Source organism: Mirounga angustirostris, unplaced genomic scaffold (genome assembly GCF_029215605.1).
Source record: "Mirounga angustirostris isolate CCGP_5_RB_7025 unplaced genomic scaffold, mMirAng1.0.hap1 SCAF_6, whole genome shotgun sequence".
Lineage (NCBI taxonomy): Eukaryota > Metazoa > Chordata > Mammalia > Carnivora > Phocidae > Mirounga > Mirounga angustirostris.
The window spans coordinates 45,292,265-45,310,286 of NW_026991714.1; the positions used below are offsets into that span (position 1 = coordinate 45,292,265).

Sequence of the window (18,022 nt, forward strand, 5' to 3'; positions counted from 1 at the left end):
CTTTATCAAATAACTTAAATTTTGCTTTCATGAACAAATCTTTTGTTTTTTAGCTGTTGCTGTTTGATTTATGCTTTTATAATGATCATTTTTCCGTTTACTTTCTTTAGATTTATATTCTAATTTCTGATGCTTCAGTTTTTCAGTTTTTATGGTTTTAGTACTTAAAAATTAAAGATTATCAATATTTCTGAGGGAGGTTTTACTCCTTACACATCTTACATATATATATATATATATTTTTTTTTTAATCAGAGTGAGAGAGAGAGAATGTGAGTAAGCACAAGCAGGGGTAAGTGGCAGACAAAGGGAGAAGCAGGCTCCCCCCTGAGCAAGGAGCTTTACGCAGGACTTGATCCCAGGACCTTAGGATTGTGACCTGAGCCAAAGGCAGCTCCTTAACCAGCTGAGCCACCCAGGGGAGCTACCCAGGCGTCCCACATCCTGTATGTTCTTAAATCCTGTTTGATTCTTGAGAAGATCACCTCTCTTAAACTCTTGTATATTTTCCTCCTTACCAGCCACAATGACCTTCCCCACCCCACAACATGTCTATTCATTTGAAAGTCCGTCCTTGATTCCTCTTTTTTTATTTTTTAAAATTTATTTGACCGAGCACGCATGCACACAAGCAGGGGGAGCAGTAGGCAGAGGGAGAAGCAGGCTCCCCACTGAGCAGGGAGCCCGATGTGGGGAGATGCAGGACTTGATCCCAGGACTCTGGGGTCCTGACCTGAGCCAAAGGCAGATGCTTAACTGACTAAACCACCCAGGCGTCCCTTGATTCCCCTGTCTTAAATAGCTCCTTTTCTCCTATTGATTATGTAACCCAGAGCCCCTTTTTGTATCTTTTACATAGCACTTAAGAATTATTAATTTGTTGTATGCATGTTTGTTCTGTTTATTGTTGGTATTTCTAGCACCTTGTACAGTGCATGGGGTGCAGTAGATAAATCAATATTTGAGTAAATGACTGATTCCTAATCTTATGAAAGGATTTAGGGAAGGAGAGGGACCCACCCAGAAACATAGGCCTGTTTTTAGGTCGATTTGGATAGGAGGACTTCAGGAAAATTGATAACCTGTAAATTAAATTATTGGAAAACTATCCTAGCCCTGGAAAGCTTTTGTGTAGGTCAGGAGTACACATGCATACCCCAATTTGAAGATGCCTAGTTAAATCATGTAAGATCAGCTTTAGTAAACAGTAATTCTTTACCGTTATGTATCATCTAAGGTTCATTTTTTCCTTTCTAAATATCTTCCCTCACTCATTTATTTTATTTATTTTTTTAAAAGATTTTATTTGTCAGAGCGCGCGCACAAGCAGGGCAAGCGGCAGGCAGAGGGAGAAGCAGGCTCCCCACTGAGCAAGGAGCCCAATGTGGGACTCGATCCCAGGACCCTGGGATCATGACCTGAGCCGAAGGCAGATGCTCAACCAACTGAGCCACCCAGGAGTCCCTCATTTATTTAACTTCTGTTGAAAAGCAGGTTCATTTCTAGGTGTGGGAGAAAATATTAAGATATATCCAGTCAAGTCAGAGGAGTAGATATGTAAGCAACTGTAATGCAATATAAGTAAGTCCAAAGTGCAGGACGTATTTTGTACTTGGCTTTTTTTTTTTTTTTTTTTTTTGCAAGTGTAACCATTTTCTTTGGCTTCTTTCTGGCTTTTTTTTCTTCATCTTTGAATTTCTATATATGAAAATGATGTGCCATGGTGTAGTGTTTTCGGCATTTATTCTGCTTGGTATTCTCTGAGCTTCCTGGATCTATGGTGTGGTATCTGACATTAATTTTGGGAAATTCTCAGTCATTATTGTTTCAGTTATTTCTTCTGTTTCTTTCTCTCCTTTTTTCTCCTCCTGATATTCTCATTACATGTATGTTAAGTCTTCTGAGGAAAACCCACAGTTCTTGGATATTCTAGTCTGTTTTTTTTTTTTTTTTTTTTTCAGTCTTTGTTCTTTTTTCCTTTTCAGTTTTTGAGGATTCTGTTTATCTGTCATCCTCTAGCTCAAGAGTTCTTGCCTGAGCAGTATCCAGGCTACTAATAAGCCCATCAAAGGCATTTGTCATGTCTGGTACAGTGTTTCTGATCTCTAGCATTTCTTACTGTTTTTTTCTTAGGATTTCTATCTCCCTGCTTACATTGTCCATGTGTTCTTATGTCTACTTTACTCATTAGAGCCCTTCGCATATTAATCATAGTTTTAAATTCCTGATCTGATAATTCCAGGACTTCTAGTGCTTGCTTTGTCTCTGCAAATTGTGTTCTTTGCCTTTGGTATGCCTTGTAATTTTTTTCTAGATGGCCAGACATGATGTACTGGGTAAAAGGAACGGCTGTAAATAGGCCTTTAGGTATGTGGTGGTGTGGTGTAAGGGGAGAGGAAGGGCTCTATAGTCTTATAATTAGGTCTCAGTCTTTTAGTGAGACTAATACTCTGGACTGTGAGCTTCATTAGTGTTCTCAGTTTTTTTCCCTCCCCCCTTAGGTGGGACAGGATGGCTAGAATGGGCTGGAGTTGGGTATTGCCCTTCCCTAGGTCAGTTAGCTTCTGATAATATCCCAGCATGTTAGGTTTTGATGAACTAGTTTTTCCTAAGAGTAGGCCTTGTTAAGAACAGACTGATCTGACAAGCGTAAGGGGGATTTTTCCTATTATTTCCTGTGGGAATCTGGTCAAGCTTGTGGAGGTAAATTTCATAATATTTTGGGGGTTCTCCTATGACTGAGTCCTCCTGGAGTTTTTAACTATCAGACTTCTCTGCACTGAGCCTCCAGCAATTTTTGAAAGATCTTATTTATTTATTTATTTATTTAGAGAGAGAGAGAGAGGAGGGGCAGAGGGAGAGAGAGAATCCCAAGCAGGCTCCACACCCAGTGCAGGGATGCGGGACTTCTCTCATGACCCTGAGATCATGCCCTGAACCAAAATCAAGAGTTGGATGCTCAACCAACTCAGCCACCCAGGCTCCCAGCAATTTTTTGATTGTAGTTGAGATTTACCTACTTGACACTAATTGCTGTTGGAGTTTCCACTCCTCAATTGCTTTGGTAAGCTGAGATTCCCTGTATTTTGTCTTTCCTCTCTTGGGGGCAGTGGTTTTCTCGTGTCCTCCCCTTGCTTATGGACCCAAGAAAAGTTGTTGATTTTTTTAGCCTCTATAGTTTTTTACTTGTTAGGATAAGTGGTGACTAACATGTGGAACTGGAAACCAGAAGTCTAACCTTCTTCTTGTAGAAAAGATAAACTTGGAGTGCCTGGGTGGCCCAGTTGGTTGAGTGTCTGATTCTTGGTTTTTAGTTCAGGTTGTGGTCTCCAGGTCCTGGGATTGCCTGTGGCCAGCTCTGTGCTCAGTGCGGGTCGGCTTATCCCTCTCCCTCCCTCTCTGCTCCCCGCCCCCACACACGTGATCTCTCAAGCTCTCTCAAATAAATCTTATTAAAAAAAAAAGTTAAACTTACTAAATCTTTCTATGTAGAATGCATAAGAATTTCTCATCTCTTTTGCATATTCTGCTCTTTGTGGGTAGTCACTTCTTGGGGGTGCTGTGTTGAAAAAACTTTTGGGGGAAAAAAAAAAACTTTTGAGACCACATGAGCCCCTGCAAAAGGATTGCGTGATCTGCCGTACATGTGAAGATGTAGAAAGTCAGTATGAAAGTGCCAGGTATTTGCAGTCTCTAAAAGAACATTCTGAATATCGTATTGATATTTCTTCTCTTTTGGTTATTGAAGCTGCAAGCTTTCAAGATCTGCCTGTAACTAAGTTGTTAGATTTATTTTCTGTTTCTGCCAAGTTATCTTATCCAGACTAATGTTCACTTTTCATTTGTACATTCTCTCCACAAAAGTGAGAGCCTACTTTATGCACGAAACATTTAAACAACGTAATATATTGATCTAAAGAAAGAGGAACTAATTCTTAAAAGCTTATCTGTTCCATTTTTCCAAAGAAGACATCCAGATGGCCAACAGACACATGAAAAAGTGCTCAACATCGCTGGGCATCAGGGAAATCCAAATCAAAACTTCAGTGAGATACCACCTCACACTAGTCAGAATGGCTAAAATTAACAAGTCAGGAAACGACAGATGTTGACGGGGATGCGGAGAAAGGGGAACCCTCCTTCCTACACTGTTGGTGGGAATGCAAGCTGGTGCAGCCACTCTGGAAAACAGTATGGAGGTTCCTCAAAAAGTTGAAAATAGAGTTACCATACGATCCAGCAATTGCACTACTGGGTATTTACTCCAAAGATACAAATGTAGGGATCCAAAGGGATACGTGCACCCTGATGTTTATAGCAGCATTGTCCACAATAGCCAAACGAAAGAGCCAAGGTGTCCATCGACAGATGAATGGATAAAGAAGATGTGGTGTGTGTATGTATATATATATATATATATATGCAGCCATCAAAAGGAATGAGATCTTGCCATTTGCAACGACGTGGATGGAACTGGAGGGTATGCTGAGCGAAATAAGTCAAACAGAAAGACATGTATCATATGACCTCATTGATATGAGGAATTCTTAATCTCAGGAAACAAACTGAGGGTTCTGGAGCGGAGGGGGGTGGAAGGATGATGGGTTAGCCTGGTGATGGGTATTAAAGAGGCATGTTCTGCATGGAGCACTAGGTGTTATGCACAAACAATGAGTCATGGAACACTACATCTAAAACTAATGATGTAATGTATGGTGATTAACATAAAATTTTTTTAAAAAAAGATACAGTAACAACAACAACAAAAAAGCTTATCTGTTCAGTGACTGCCAAAAGTAGAAATTTGAGCTTCCTTTTATACAGGTGGATCATGGCCTTTAAGCCATGTATTATGTGTATGCTTCCTCTGTGTGTGTGAATTATGTCTTGAGGCAAAAAAAATGGAATTTTAAAATCTTAGATCCCTATTGACCCTCCTTGGCCAGGTCACAGGAGAGGCCACTAAATATTATTCAGATCTACACTGCTGATATATTCTTAAAAAATACAGCTCGTGGTTTTGAGATTAGCAAGATTGTATCCTTTATTTTTTGGTCTCTGGATTACTTGCTGCATTATTTGGTAAGATAGCATCCATTCAGTAGCAGTTAAGACTTCAGATACCAGGAAACATATGATTGTAATATAGATAAAAACAGAGTGACTGGAAAACTTTTCAAAGCCACAGAAATCCTAGTTTTTCCAAATACCAGGAAATCAACTACAACTAACTTGTGAATTACTTCTTGAATCTTGTTGTCACAGGAATACAAATATCTAAATCATATATAATTTGGTTATGTGCAGGAGAACTGGTATTTCTAGAAACGAGCCATCAGCAGAAGGCTTTTTTTATTTGATGGTTCCCATTAATTTGCTGGGGGAGCTTTCTGGAGACAAGAAAGGACTATTCTGTTTACAGTGGGCCTCAGGTTAACAGTTACAGGTTGGGACATGGGAGTAGGATTTGGAATTATTAGAAATTCCCCCTGAGTAATTTTAGTTCTCTGAGAGATTCATTATGTTGTGGTAGGATTTATGGTAGAAATAATGGCACATGTATCTACCAGGAAACACCAAAGGCTCAAGGAATTTTTGCTTGTTTGGGAGTCCACTAGTTCTGATAAGCAAAACCAGTCAAAATACTCAAGGTACACTCAGTGGACAGCCTTGAAATCATTAAACTTTTTTTTTAAAGATTTTAAAAATTTATTTATTTGAGAGCAAGAGCATGAGCAGGGGGAGGGGCAAAGGGAGAAGCAAGCTCTCCACTGAGCAGGGAACCCGATGCAGGGCTCAGCCCCAGGACTTCGGGGATCATGACCTGAGCTGAAGGCAGAGGTTTAGCCGACTAAGCCACCCAGGCGCCCCAGCCTTGAAATTGTTAAAAAAAAAAAAAAAAAAAAAAGTCACAGCTCTCTCATCTGAAACATTTGATCATATTTATTTCAAATTTTTGCTTGGGCAAGGGAGAAACTTCATGTGGAATGTGGCTTTTGTTAAAGGAAGAGGGCAAGGTATGCAGAATTTTAGAGGGGGCTAGAATAGAGGTTAAGTTTCAGTGAAGTGCTTTTACTTCTCAAAGCAAAGTTGAGCTAATTGCTGATTGGGTAAGTTCTTGATAGCAGATCTGTTTAAACGGTGTTTGCTGGAAATGGGAAGTTTAGCTTCCTGGATATAAATAGGTCATGTCCTTCACTGTCTACATGCCAATGTAGAATATATGATTTACTTAAATATGCAGGTTGTGTCTTCTGGTAGGTGTGGGATTTTTCTGTCTACTGGACCACTCTACTTCGGTGGCCCATAAATAACTGGAACTCAGTATTTATAGCAACTCCAACCCACACCTTCCTTCTATATTCTCCATCTCAGTAAAGGGATGGTTGCTTTCCCGAAGTCATATTGGACCCTCCTGTCTTATATCAATGTCAAATGTATCATTAAGTCTGTCTCATTCTCTCTGCCCATGTTTAACTGCTTTGGTTCAGATAGTTAACATCACTCAGGTTTTTGTTAACAGCCTCCTCACTGTCTTCTTACCACTATTTACTTTTTGTTCTTCTACCTTCTGCACTACTCCTTGAGTTTCTGTGAAACTATTTGATCACATAATTTTCTTGTTTAAAACTTCCAATAGCTTCCAAATACAGGCATACCTGGTTTTCGTGCCTGTCTTCATACATGCTGTTCTACTCTGTCTGGAACCCTCTTTTCTACTCCCATTCCAGTGTAGTGATCTCTTAGTTTTTAAAACATTCCATCTCTGCTGAAGATTTCCCTGACTCCTCAAATTCCCTAATCCTCTTCTGTAATTCCCTATTGTTTATTCCATACTGCTGCTTAGACTTTATCTTGTCAGATTGTAGTTTACTTAACTTACATGTATTTCCTTCTTTTTAGGCTATGAATTCTGAAGCAAGGACCTAGAGCAGTTCTGCTTGGCTAATAATAGATACCTACCTAAATAGATAAATATTTTTAATGCCTGGAGCCCCTTCTTTTTCCTATGCTACATAAGAGTTTTCTAAGACCATCTTCCTCACATGTGTCCTAGATCCCATTCCCCTATTCAAAGAGAAGCACAGAAATTGGCCTTAACATTGTTCAGTTTATTCATAACTAGAGGGGAGAGGCATAATTAATATCAGGGTGGTGAGGAGACCTTGAAATCACATTAGATTGTGAACAATAGGAGAAACTAGAATATTTAGCCAAAAAGAAAGAAAAATCAAGTGGGATATGATTACAGTACCCAAATATTTGAAAGGCTGTCATGTAGAAAAATAATTAGTTTTAATCACTGTGCCTCCAGAGGGCAGCTGTAGGATGAAGAGGTGCAATTTTGGGTTCAGCATTAGGAAGAGCTTTCTGAACATTATAAGCTGACTTACTATATCAAGTAGGGGATTTTTCATGAGTGGAGCTGTGAAAGTAGAGGCAGAGTGACCAGGAGTTTAAAGTATTGTAAAGTTGATTTTGTTATCTCTGGCAAGAATTGACCATACTGGAGAGTCTTAAATTTTCCTGATATAGTTCTAAGTTCTATGACCGTGAATTTTAGAAGCATATTTATTGTTTAGGATTAAGACAGATTTCTGTATATATGGTAATAATATTAGCTCTTTCTGTGTGCTACCTGTTGGGCATTCAGAGATCACTGATGGGCTCTTGCACTGAGATAGCTTGTACTTATAAATGAAAAGATTCTTGGGCTTTTAATTTTTGAGGTGTGTGTGTCATTTCTATTTTGATTATTTTCAGGATTCACGATTCCAGAAAATCAATTTTGAGATTTACTTTCCTTCCAGGTACTAAAATTGTTTTTCTTTCCTTTTTATTCTTAGCAATGTCTCAGGCTGTGCAGGCAAACGGAACTCAACCATTAAGCAAAACATGGGAACTCAGTTTATATGAATTACAACGAACACCTCAGGTAACGTAGACTAAGATGAACTTAGGGGAAGTAAGACATGTTTGGAAACTGGGATACATTTTTAGAAAATGAAAACTCGAAAGAACATAATGGTAATAATGAACTTATATACAGGTAGTCTTGTGTATGTTTGGTTTACACTTCATTCATTGATTCAACAAATAATTTTAGTGTGTACTGTATACCAGATTCTATGCTAGGCGCTAGGTGAAGTGAATAAAAGATGTGGCACCAGCTTATGGAGTTTAGAGACATTAAATGAATAAATATCCATAGAAGTACACATTTGAGAAGTTGTGTAAAGGGGGAACGTCCTCAGTGCTGTAATAAATAATAATGGGAGGGGGCACTGGGTGGATTAAGAAGGTAATGGTTTGAAGTAGATAAACATGCTTAAGACTGAACTCATTTTGAGATGCCTGTAAGTCAGGCAGGCAGAGATGTTAACCTAGGGGTCTGGACCAAATATAAAATTTTGGGGGTTGTCAGCACATTTTAAGAGAGATAAGCAGAGGGGCCCAGAATTTCATCCAGAGGAGCTTCAACATTTAGAAATAAAGGAAAAAATGGAAAAGCTGGCAAGGGAGACTGAGAAGGAACAGCCAAAGTAAAGAAAAATAGGATATGGAGAGAGAGGATCAAAATCTAAGAGGTTTCTTGAAGAGGGAGGATGTAATTCCTGTGTTTGACACTACTGAGAGGATAAATAAAATGAGGATTACAAACGTGTACGTTGTATGTGGCAGTGTGTACTTCTATTTCATGACCTTGGCAGGAGTAAATTCACTTGAATAGATTGTGCTATGTTGAAGGGGGAGAAAAGTGAAAATGTGTAGGTAATTTTTCAGAGAAGTTTGGTTCTGTAGAGAAGCAGAGAAATGGAGTAGAAACTGGAGGGGAACATGGAATTGGGAAGTTTTACATTTTGTTTGTAAGATGGGAGATGAGGTGCACCGAGGACATCCCGGTGCCCTGCATGGCTCTAAGGTATATCGTTTACGTTTCACTATACAGCAACCCCATGCAGATACTACTGTAGGCTGATTTAGTGGAGGGTCCGAGATTGCTGAAGCCTGAGAGCAAATAAAATAATCAAAAGGATATACTTGAAAAGGGAGGAAGGAAGGTAATTTTATAGGAAGAGGCATATTTTCTCTTTGTAGCAAGAAAGAAGATGATTTATAAAGATGTCATAGAAAATGAAAGAGCTCTCAATGAAACGTGAGGTAAGGTAGTATTTTGAATGTTCAGATGTAGGAAGTTCTGCAGATAGAAGAAAAGGTGTGAAATAGCGTAGAAGAAACAAGTTTGTTACAAGAGAAACTAATTGCTGAGCAGTGTTGAACGCCCATTTGAAACTGGTGAAATTTTTTAGTGATACCAGTCTGGTTGTATGATTCCCCCCTTTTTTTTCCCACAGTACTACACACCTGCACAGGTACATAGATGGAGAACATGGATGGTTGAGTTTATCCTGGGCTGGGATTTTGCAAGGCAAGTTCTAAAGAAGGAGAGGACAGACTTGGTTACTAGCTGAGTCGTCATCATACTCATAGTTTCCTCATTTGTAAAATGGAGGTTGTAATTCCTAAATCAAAAGTTTGTGTGTGTATTGAATTAAGTAAAAGAAAATACAGAAAGTGCTTTCTTTTTTTTTTTTTTTTTTTAAAGATTTTTTAAATTTAGTTGACAGAGAGATAGCGAGAGCAGGAACACAAGCAGGGGGAGTGGGAGAGGGAGAAGCAGGCTTCCCGCCGAGCAGGGAGCCCGATGCGGGACTCGATCCCAGGACCCTGGGACCATGACCTGAGACGAAGGCAGACGCTTAACGACTGAGCCACCCAGGCACCCCAGAAAGTGCTTTCTAAAGAGAGGTTGAGACATAATAAGACACTCAAAAATAGTGGTAGTTACTGTAAATGTAAAGATAGTTTACTTGAGTCCTTCATGGACAATATCTATAGTTTCTTTGTCTTTCCTTGTAGGGTCTTTATTCTTTGACCCTGTAGAGGAAACACAAGTGTGGAGAGCCAGTGGAAGTAGGAAGTGTCAGTAACATATGGGAAGCCTTTTATTTCTACCTGCACCTTCCCCTTCAGTAGCCACCTACTAGACCTCTTTATTCAATCCATAGGAACCAGTATTGGAAAGTGAGGTAAATTTGTACTCAGTGCCACCTTGTGGGAAAAGTAGGTAGTGGTGAAGAACGTGGGAGTCACTCATCTCTGCACTTAGGAGAGATGCGCTGGAATTCTACACTGGAACTCCAAATGCATTTTTACACTGAAACGTTTTTACATGTAACAGTTAGAAATACTAATACTGGTACAGTGGATTAAACTAGTTTGTAGGTTAGCCTGAGAACCTGACCACTTTGTATAAAACTGCTTTTGTGGATCAAGACTTAAGGTTCAAGAAGTGATTTTAAAATGAAATCCTGTTAAACTGTATGTAAATTAGAAATACTTATATTGGAATCTTAAAATCTTTAAATGGATGACATGAAGTACATAGTTTGTTATCAAAATGGTGGAGTTTGTGAAGGTAGAAGAATTAGTTTATTTAGCCTTAATTTCCTCATTTTGAAGGTAAGAAGACAATGTTAATTATTTAGAGTCATGTTAATATGGCTAGAACTTAAGGCATTTGATTCCAAATTCAGTGTGTTTTTTTTTATTATGTTACTTGGCTTTTAAACACGTTAATATATTATTTTTAGCATTAAAATAAGAACATTGGTATAATACAGTGGTGGGGATGAGGGTGGTTGGGGAAGGTTATGATAAAACAGAGTTGACAGTGATGGTGGCTGGGTGATGGGTATATAGATGTTCATTTTTGTCATTTTCAGTACTTTTGTATGTTTCAACTTGTCCATAATAAAAAAAAAATAGGTAGCATTTAATTTTAAAGTGACTCTTGTACAGGAGGCAATAACGGATGGCTTGGAAATTGTGGTTTCACCTCGAAGTCTACACAGTGAATTAATGTGCCCAATTTGTTTGGATATGTTGAAGAACACCATGACTACAAAGGAGTGTTTACATCGTTTTTGTGCAGACTGCATTATCACAGCCCTCAGAAGTGGGTATGTTGAAATGAGTTGTATTAGGTATTTAATTATACCAAGATGGTGCTATATGGGTTTTGAGAAATACACTCTCTAAAAGTATTCATTTGAGAACTGGAAGGTTTTCTAAAGTCTAAGTTTTAATTATTGGGGAATCTTTGTTTTGAAAAAGTTGATTTTATACAATTTTAAAAGCTTTATAGCATGAGTATTTGTTTTGAGGAAATTACAAAGCATGGAACTATGGTTCTTCTACTTCTAAATTATATTAAAAAAATCTTTATGAATGCTATTTTAATAAAATAATTGATAACATTAATATGTGTTAGTGGGTAAATTTTCCTTGTAGGGCATAGATATCAAGGGAAATTTATATTAGCAAGGAATAGATTTTATTTCTAAAATGATTATACATAAATTATCATTGGGAAGTATTCGAATTTTTGCCTGTTGGCAAATACTGCCTGAAGTTCCCCAAAATCTTGCTTACCCTCAAATCAGATTTTCAAAGAAATTAAGTTAATCAGTTTAAATTTCTGTCACTGGGTAAAGGTATTGGAATAGAGGTAACTATCCAGAAATTGGATATTTTTGTTGTTAGCTGAAAGATACTGACATTGTTTACATTTTCTTTCCCCTCTTTTTACTTAGCAATAAAGAATGTCCTACCTGTCGGAAAAAGCTAGTTTCTAAAAGATCACTCAGGCCAGACCCAAACTTTGATGCACTCATCAGCAAAATTTATCCAAGTCGTGATGAGTATGAAGCTCATCAAGAGAGAGTATTAGCCAGGATCAACAAGCACAATAATCAGCAAGCACTCAGTCACAGCATTGAGGAAGGACTGAAGATACAGGCCATGAACAGGTATATGGGAAAGAAGGCCAGGGATGGTGGCCATTTTTCTGAATACTTTTATTAAAATACTAAATTTACTTAATAGCCTCCACTTTGAAAAAGATACAGCATAGTAACAAATAGTAGTTCTGCATGGTTACCTTTCCATGCAGGCATAATACATACCTCCAGGCATTAATAGGGTATTCTGTTTACAGTACTATTCTCTGTTGTACCCACTTCCCCCTCCACTTACCATTTCTTTCCTTCTCTTATTTCTATAGCAAAACTGCTTGAAAAAGTTGTCTGTGCTCACAATTTCCAGTTCTTCTCCCATTCTATTTTGGACCCCCTGTTGTCAGACTTTTATCCCCTCCCCCACCTCCGTATCACTTTATCAAATTTTTAGTGACCTCCAGATTGCAAAATCTAATAGCTGATTCTCAGACCTCACTTTCCCGTCTTCCTCAGCAGCATTTGACACAGTTAATTTCTCTTTGAATCGTTTTCTTCACTTGGCTTTCAGGAGACAATATTCTCCTGGTTTCTTTTGTATGAATTAGCTATTCCTTAACTCAAATTTAACATGTCCAATACTGAACTTTTTATTCTTAACCCCCTACTTCTCTTCATTCTTGCTCATTTCAGTTGATGGCAACTTTGTCATTCCATTTGCTTTAGCCAAAAACTTTGGAGTCACCCTTAACATTTCTCTTTTTTCTCACATATTGTATATTCCAGTCTGTGAATAAATATATTTTTAACTTTTCCCATAATTTATCCAGATTGGTCTAGGCCACCACCATCTTTCATTTGAAGTGAAATAGCCTCCTAATTGATCTTTCTGTTTTCCATGCTTTTCCTTACAAAGTCTATTCTCAGCACAGCAGCCAGAGTGATTCTGTTAAATTGAAAGTCAGATCATGGTTCTCCTTTGCTTTGAAGCCTCTTATATCTATCTTCTCTTCACTTTCAGGATAAAAGACCTTAATGATGGCTCTCAACACCCTGCACTATTTGGGCACTTTCTTACCCTCATTCTTGTTTCCTTTCTTTTCTTTTTTTTTTTTTTTTAAGATTTTATTTATTTATTTGACAGAGAAAGACACAGCGAGAGAGGGAACACAAGCAGGGGGAGTGGGAGAGGGAGAAGCAGACTCCCTGCCAACCAGGGAGCCCGATGCGGACTCGATCCAGGGACTCCAGGATCATGACCTGAGCTGAAGGCAGTCGCTTAACCAACTGAGCCACCCAGGCGCCCTCTTGTTTCCTTTCTGATACTTACTAATATATTCAGGCCTCAGTGAGAGTCATCATTTTCCAAAGTAGGAGATGCCAGTAAAGCCCCATCTCAGTCTGGTATTTCTCACCTTGGCTGAACATCAGAATCACGGGAAGTTCTAAAATTTTAGGACCTCCAGTATCATCCCAAACCAAGCAAATCAGAATCTTTTTTTTTTTTAAAGATTTTATTTATTTATTTGACAGACAGCGAGAGCAGGAACACAAGCAGGGGGAGTGGGAGAGGGAGAAGCAGGCCTCCCGCCAAGCAGGGAGCCCGATGTGGGACTCGATCCCAGGACCCTGGGATCATGACCCGAGCCGAAGGCAGTCGCTTAACCAACTGAGCCACCCAGGCACCCCAAATCAGAATCTTTGATTGAGGTCCAAGCATTGCTGTTTTTAAGGTTCCAGAAGTGGTTTTGAAGAAGATGTGCTACATTGTAACTATATTAAACTGACCTACAACTCTGTTTAGCAAAGTAAAATAAAATACTAAGTGTTGAATGTATTTATTTTTGTTTTTATTATTTTTTAAAGATTTTATTTATTTATTTGGGAGAGTGAGAGGGAGAAGCAGGCTCCCTGCTGAGCAGGGAGCCAGACATGGGGCTCAATCCTAGGACCCTGAGATCATGACCTGAGCCGAAGGCAGACGCTTTACTGACTGAGCCACCCAGGCGCCCCTGAATGTATTTATTTTTAAAGAGTTATGCACTTCTAAGAGTTTGAGGGACTTGAATGGTGTTCATTTTAGTCTTTTAGCAGGACAAAGGGTCCCCTTCCAAAATCTTTTATAGACAGTCCTTTGATTTTGCTTGAACATTTCTAGTGGTGAGAGTATGTGATAGAAGCTCCTTCATTTGTTCACGACTTTATTACAGCTTCCTTGCTGTTCTTCAAACTTCTGAAGCAGTGGTTTTGTCTCAAGGCCTTTTTTGTATTTACTGTTCTCTCTTTAAGGAACTCTCTTCCAGATAATCCATGTGGCACACTCACTTTCTTCAGATGTCTGCTAAGTTCCCATCTCCACCTCAGGAATCCAACCATCTTACCCTCCCTTCTTCATTTTTCTCCACAGCACTTATTTTATGACATGTATGTGTTACCTGCTGCACTAGAACAATATAAGCCCTTAGAGGGTAGAGAGACTGTCAGTATTACTGATTCTTATAACTCCAGTGCATAGAACCATGCTTGGCTTCAAGTAGCTGCTCAGTAAATATTTTTGAATGTGTGAATTTTTTTTAAGTTTTTCTTTTATATTGAATTAAAATTAGTTTTTTTTTTTTTAAGATTTTATTCATTTATTTGACAGAGTGAGAGAGCACAAGCAGGGGGAACAGTAGAAGGAGAGGGAGAAGCAGGCTCTCTACCAAGCAGGGAGCCTAATGCAGGGCTCAGTCCCAGGACCCTGGGATCATGACCTGAGCCAAAGGCAGATGCTTAACCATCTGAGCCACCCAGGCACCCCTTAAAATTAGTTTCTTACGTGTAGCAGTCTTGATCTGTCTTTGTCAAAATACTTACGTTGGATTCTATACTTGTTTCAGATTCTACTTCTGTCTACTAGTTTAAATAGTAGAGGCTATATATATATATATATATTTAAAGATTTTATCTATTTGTCAGAGCGTGCACAAGCAGGGGAAGCAGTAGGCAGAGGGAGAGCAGGCTCCCTGCTGAGCAAGGATAAAGGCTAAATATTGACATTCCTAATTACTGTTATTGTTCCTCATGTGACATTCAAGTTTGATGGTGTAGGTCTTGAAATGCACCTCTAGAATAGTATGTAATATACGATTTGATAAGTGCAAAATATAATAAGCTCTTAATCTCTATTATGAACATTATTTTAAGAATGATGCCTGAAATAAATTAGCTCTATCAACCTCAAAAATTTTTGGAAAGAAGTTTGGGATGAAAATAAATACATTAAGACAAGTAACCCTGTTTAGATTACTTTATAGTCAACTGAAACAATTTTGCTTTTGCTTTACTTGTAGATTTTAGGAAAATATAAGTATGGTCTTTATATTTTCACTGTTGAATTTTTCTGTTTCATTATTTTGGCATGTTCATATCATATATATGTATTTTAAATTGTGATAAAAAAGATATAATGTAAAACTTACCATCTTAACCATTTTTAAGTGTATAGTTCAGTATCGTAAATACATTCACATTAATGTACAACCAGTTTCCAGAACTTTTTTTCATCTTATCAAACCGAAACTCTGTACCCATTAAACATCTCATTCCCTCCTCCTCCCTTCATTTCCTGACAACCACCATTCTACTTTCTGTTTTTATGAATTTGACTACTTTAAATACCTCATAGACATGGAATCATGACTGGCTTATTTCACTTCTTAAGACTAAATAATATTTCACTGTATCTGTTTATATCTTTTTGGATCATAGTTTAGTCATTTGACATATTAATGATCCCTCTTAATTTTAAAATGATCTGTAGATTTCATAAACATTATTTTGTGGTTTTTTTTGGTTGTTGTTGTTTTTTTAAAAAGTAGAAGTTCTTAAGCATGTTTCCTAGGCAGTGGGTTGTGATTTCCTTGTCCTGGCAGTAAACATGTAATAATGATACTATCTTAGAAGTGCAGGTCATTTCTTCATATTTCTTTCATATACAGATAAAGAGGGGGGCAGTGTGGCAGAATGTGTTATCACATCCTAGCTCTAGTTCTGGCACTTACTAGCTTATAACCATGGAGCTTCGAACTTCATTTTCTTTGGTTTTCTCAACTATAAAATGACGATAATGTTAACTACCTTGATGATTGTTTTGATGAGTAAATCAGATCTGTACACAAAGCACCTTGCCCAGTTATTTTTTTTTTTTAATATTTGAGCTTGTTAGACTGCTTCTGTATCCAGTCTTTTGATTTAGCTATCCATCTCATTTTTCTCACTAGCATAACTTTAAATTGCATTAGCAGACTTTGAGTAAGGTTGGCAGGGAGGGGCTGCTTACCGTTCCTCTTAAGTCTTGTTTCCTTAAGAACCTTTAATTAAAGAGGCATGAATATCTTCCCTTAGAACTTTTACATTTTCATTTCTGAATCATGTCTTTCTTTAGATTTAAAATCTCATAACAAAAAAATTTATCAACATGTAAATAAGGCCAATATAGGCCAATAATTCCTGTCGTCAACAAAGAAAATTATTAAGTGAATATGAACATTTGTTTAAGTCATTCAGATGTATGTGTGTGAGTGAGGTTCTTTAGAACTTTCTGGGACATGAAGTTTCAAAATAAATGCCATTATCTAGCGTGGAGCAAATTCAATTATGAAGACTTTTTTAGAATTCTAAAGTTCAGTAAACATGTTTCAAAATCAATGCATTGAAAAGGTCCAAATGTAAATTTTATGCAACCCCTTATTTTTCCTTCACTAGATTACAGCGAGGCAAGAAACAACAGATTGAAAATGGTAGTGGAGCAGAAGACAATGGTGACAGTTCTCACTGTAGTAATGCTTCCACACACAGTAATCAGGAAGCAGGACCTAGTAACAAACGGACCAAAACATCTGATGATTCCGGGCTTGAGCTTGATAATAACAATGCAACAGTGGCAATTGATCCAGTAATGGATGGTGCTAGTGAAATTGAATTAGTATTCAGGCCTCATCCCACACTAATGGAAAAAGATGATAGTGCACAGACAAGGTAAGTGTGTAGGTTAGCTTCAGATTATCTGAATTCATAATACTTAATTTGGAGTTAAAAGGCAATTTTGTGTAAGAAGTAAGGACCTTATTTGTCATACCATTGATTGCCAGGGTTCTTTTGGATGTTCCGGCTGCCTAAATTGTAGTTTTCCTTCTTCTTTGTGTGCTTCCTACCCACATTTGTGTATCTAAAAGGAGTGACCCTGGGGCACCTGGGTGGCTTAGTCTGTTAAGTGTCTGCCTTCAGCTCAGGTCATGATCCCAGAGTCCTGGGATGGAGCCCTGTGTCGGGCTCCCTGCTTAGTGGGGAGCCTGCTTCTCCCTCTTCCTCCGCTCCTCCCTCCACCCACTCATGCTTTCTCTCTCACTCACTCTCTCTTCAAATAAAATCTTTAAAAAGAAAATAATAGGAATGAGCCTCCTAGATATAGGGGGAGGAAGAGCCCTTTAAATTTAACTCGTTCAGTGAGTGATTGAATTATAAATCATGCTTTTCAAAAAAGTCTCAAGATTAGTGCTTCTTGGCTCTGTCTCAAAAACCAGAAAATTGATCAGTTCTTAGTATAAAATTTGCTCAAAATTCTGTTATTCCTCTTGCTGCTGTAGATGGCAGAATTCTGCTTCTTGGGGTTGAGGGGTACTCCCTCCCTCCCCCGTACTCCTTGTATTTGTTTGATTTTTGTCATTTTATGTCATATTTATGGATGGTAAGGTAGGTAGAGCTTTCTTGCCCTTGTAGACAGATGGTGAGTTGTGTACTTTCCCCTCTTCTGTACCTTTCAATAAAAAATGTTTAGGCAATAGAGGAATAAATTTTTAATGCTATTTCATCAGTAATTGAGACATTTACATTTTATTTAGCTTGTTAGAAATGTATTCTATAATTTGAGTATGTTTTTATCATTAATGTAGAAATTAAATTATTAATTTATTTTTCCAGATACATAAAGACTTCAGGTAATGCCACTGTTGATCACTTATCCAAGTATCTGGCTGTGAGGTTAGCTTTGGAAGAACTTCGAAGCAAAGGAGAATCAAATCAGATGAACCTTGATACAGCCAGTGAGAAGCAGTATACCATTTACATAGCAACAGCCAGTGGGCAGTTCACTGTGAGTATTTAAAAGAATAGGCTGTTGAAACTGGGAGCACATTCACCATCTGAGACTGGCAGGTGTTTTGGTGGGGCCTAATAAAAGTGGT

The 18,022-nt window shown here is 38.1% G+C and overlaps 1 protein-coding gene across 4 annotated transcripts in view; it reads left to right on the plus strand.

Moving 5' to 3' along the window:
- The window catches only part of RNF2 (ring finger protein 2), a 62,350-nt gene that overhangs the window by 29,000 nt on the left and 15,328 nt on the right, over nucleotides 1–18,022 (plus strand). For 3 of the 4 annotated variants that reach the window (XM_045877333.3, XM_054508014.2, XM_045877331.3), the window contains 5 exons: nucleotides 7,848–7,936; nucleotides 10,864–11,024; nucleotides 11,658–11,873; nucleotides 16,545–16,817; nucleotides 17,760–17,931. In XM_045877333.3, coding sequence (XP_045733289.1) covers nucleotides 7,850–7,936; nucleotides 10,864–11,024; nucleotides 11,658–11,873; nucleotides 16,545–16,817; nucleotides 17,760–17,931 — 909 coding nt within the window. In that variant the 5' untranslated portion in view covers nucleotides 7,848–7,849. Of the gene's footprint in view, nucleotides 1–7,847; nucleotides 7,937–10,849; nucleotides 11,025–11,657; nucleotides 11,874–16,544; nucleotides 16,818–17,759; nucleotides 17,932–18,022 lie in introns of those variants that run through there. The other variant, XM_064594228.1, reaches the window with a different exon arrangement.